Below are 2,675 nucleotides of genomic sequence, written 5' to 3'. Positions count from 1 at the left end.
GGCAGAAGTTCAGCCAGCGTTCCGAAATAGCCTAGATGCAATCGCAGTAATCGAAGCTTCGTATGAATCGATAGGAGAAGACAAATCGACAACACGGAAATAGGCAGTGATATATCGTGTAATCCTTAACGCTTCAAAATCTTGCTGGTTGGTCGATCGATAACAGCGTGGCGGATATCGATCGGCGACAATCAAGCATCACAAAGTGATCTAGGCGATAATATGAGGTCGATGAAAGTAGTACAGGATCGAAAGGGATGATCGAGCAAAGGTCCCAATGACATCTCGGCGGGGCGGGAGCGAGGGGTATAAAAGTCCTCCCAGCCCTCCGAGCAGCGGTTCGGAGGACAATGGCTTTACGAACCGACCCCGCGTGGCTGGGCTCTACGTGAAGAACTTGAGCAGAGAGGAGTTGGATGAGTTGGCCAAGGAGGGAATTTATGGACCCACTGGGAATCCGAACGACCGACCCAGAGACGGCGGTAGCCAGAGGAGTCTCAATATTCTAGGAAGCAGAGACTTGGACAGTCAGGATCATTTCAGAGGAGCGACTTCCAGAACACCTCAGCCACCCAGAAGATCTGGCATCGCAGTCAAACATCGAGAACCTGATGGCAGATTGTCGGAGACTTTAGTACGGAAGGATCATCATGGCTCGCTCCCGACGGAAAGGGGTTGGTCAAGACGCCCGGAGGACCAGCCTGAGCAGACTTTGCCAGAAAGGTCCGCCCGAGGATCCTCCGAGTTTCTTATTGGCTGGAGAGAGTCGTTACGACCCAGCGTCAGTGCATCGCCCAGAGAAAGTTCCATTGACGTGCGGATTACCGATGAGGATGTCAGGACGGCGGCTGGGCAGTGCCATTTCAGGGAAGCCCCGAAGCGCCCTGAAGTGCCCTCGCGTCGCGTCATTTCGTCGACGGGACCCAGTGAAGACCAGAGCCAATCACCGCCGCCATACGCGGGTCTAAGTCCACCTAAGTATACCGAGTACGAGGAATCGAGCTCGCGAGCATCGAAAATTTTTCCCAAAACTACAACGAGAGTCTATCAAGCCGATGACAAGGAACATACAAGTTCGCCATATGAACGTCCGAGCTCACCGTCGTTAAAAGAAGACAAGGAATCTCTTTTTCCGCAAATGATTGCCAAGTCGCCAGATTCGCGCGCCGACACCGACAAGGCGGATGAAATTACGAGTCCGTCGGGGACGGAAAAGTTAACCTCACCGGAATCCAAGAAGAGCGAATCTCCGCCGATGAAGAGAATTGGTTTCAGGACGCAGGACAGCATGAGACTGCGGCCACCGTTGGCCGGAACCGCTGGCACTTCTGCTGATTCCGGCACCGGCGATTCCGGAAGCGCGGAGATCCAAGCGGACGTCGTGACACCGCAGACAGCGTCGGGTGACATTCTCGATACCAAGGAATCTAAGATCGAAAGCAGGTCATGCGCGAGAACTCCCAGCAGCAAGGGCGGCAAGCAAACAGTCAAGCCGTTCACGAAAGAGAGCAGATTGGAGAACAAGACTGTACAATTAGTGCGCGAATATGGTTTTCAACCAAAGAAAAAGATGTCGGTGGAGGATGGCGCGGTACTGCCAAACAAGTTCGAACCATTCCCGAATAATCTCTACGGCAGGCCGTTGGAAGAGATCGACAATTTTATCTACGACGAGGTGAGTTCACAATTTCGTCGCACATATCTTTATTTCTTCATCTTTTACTCGTCAAATAAAATTCTGAGATAACAGTCTACTTTTTGAATAATTTAATATGTAAACTTGCACAACTTGGATTAATATAAAATAAGTCACAACTGTCCAGAACTAATTTGATTCTATTTGAAAAATGTATTATTAAACGTATTAGAAAATACAAGAGAGAAATAAAATATATTTTATTATATATGGATAAAATTAGCATAAAATTGTTTTTAATTTTTATTCATATAAATAGAATTAAAAAAAAAAGAAGGTAATAATGAAGAATTTGCGGTACTTTGAAAAATATTAGACTTTTGGAAAATTTAAATACAGTTACAAAGTACATAAAAAAAAATCATAAAATTTTTATTTAAAACTCTTTTTTTATATCTTATCATTTTGCCTACATTTTAAAAATATCAAATATAAAAGGTTGAAAAGTTTAAAAAAGGCAGATATAAAAAAATACGTGTCTCTTAAATTTTTGCACTGTTAAATCTATAGTGTCAAATTTAACTTAACGTGAGTCGCCATTGCTCCTACTCAATCATTTCGTTATTTTATACTAAAACAATGGTTATATTTGACACTATGCAGTGTCAATTTAACTATACAGTGTACCATATTTAACTATATAGTGTCAAATTGATACAATATAGTGTCAAATTTAACTATCATTTTGGTAAAAAAATAACGATATATTATATTTAGTAGGAGCAGTGGCGACTCACGTTAAGTTAAATTTAACACTATAGATTTAACAGTGTGTGTGTTTAATAATATATTTTGAAGAAACTCAACAATCCGACAATAGTGACATATCCCTTGTGAAAGTTATTCCGTGTTAATACTTTTTATAGATTAGAAAAATTGTATACATTGAACTTCAGTGAAACGAGAGCGCGATTTCAGTTAGGTATAACGGCTGCTAGCTTATCATAGTCATATCTTAAATTCACAAAGCCTCGGAGGG

At 42.8% G+C, this 2,675-nt stretch overlaps 1 protein-coding gene across 1 annotated transcript in view; it reads left to right on the top strand.

Annotated features, from left to right (window-relative positions):
• Positions 1 to 277: 277 nt before the first annotated feature.
• LOC108721532 (Na channel protein 60E) overlaps positions 278 to 2,675 on the top strand; it is an 87,447-nt gene continuing 85,049 nt past the window's right edge. The window contains exon 1 of the mRNA XM_018446122.1: positions 278 to 1,675. Within this exon, the coding sequence (XP_018301624.1) occupies positions 278 to 1,675 (1,398 nt within the window). The remainder of the gene's footprint in view (positions 1,676 to 2,675) is intronic.

The sequence above is a fragment of the Mycetomoellerius zeteki genome, unplaced genomic scaffold (assembly GCF_001594055.1).
Source record: "Mycetomoellerius zeteki isolate Tzet28-1 unplaced genomic scaffold, Tzet1.0 scaffold174, whole genome shotgun sequence".
NCBI lineage: Eukaryota > Metazoa > Arthropoda > Insecta > Hymenoptera > Formicidae > Mycetomoellerius > Mycetomoellerius zeteki.
Note: the sequence above shows the minus strand (reverse complement) of the source record. Positions and strands in the feature narration are given on the sequence as shown.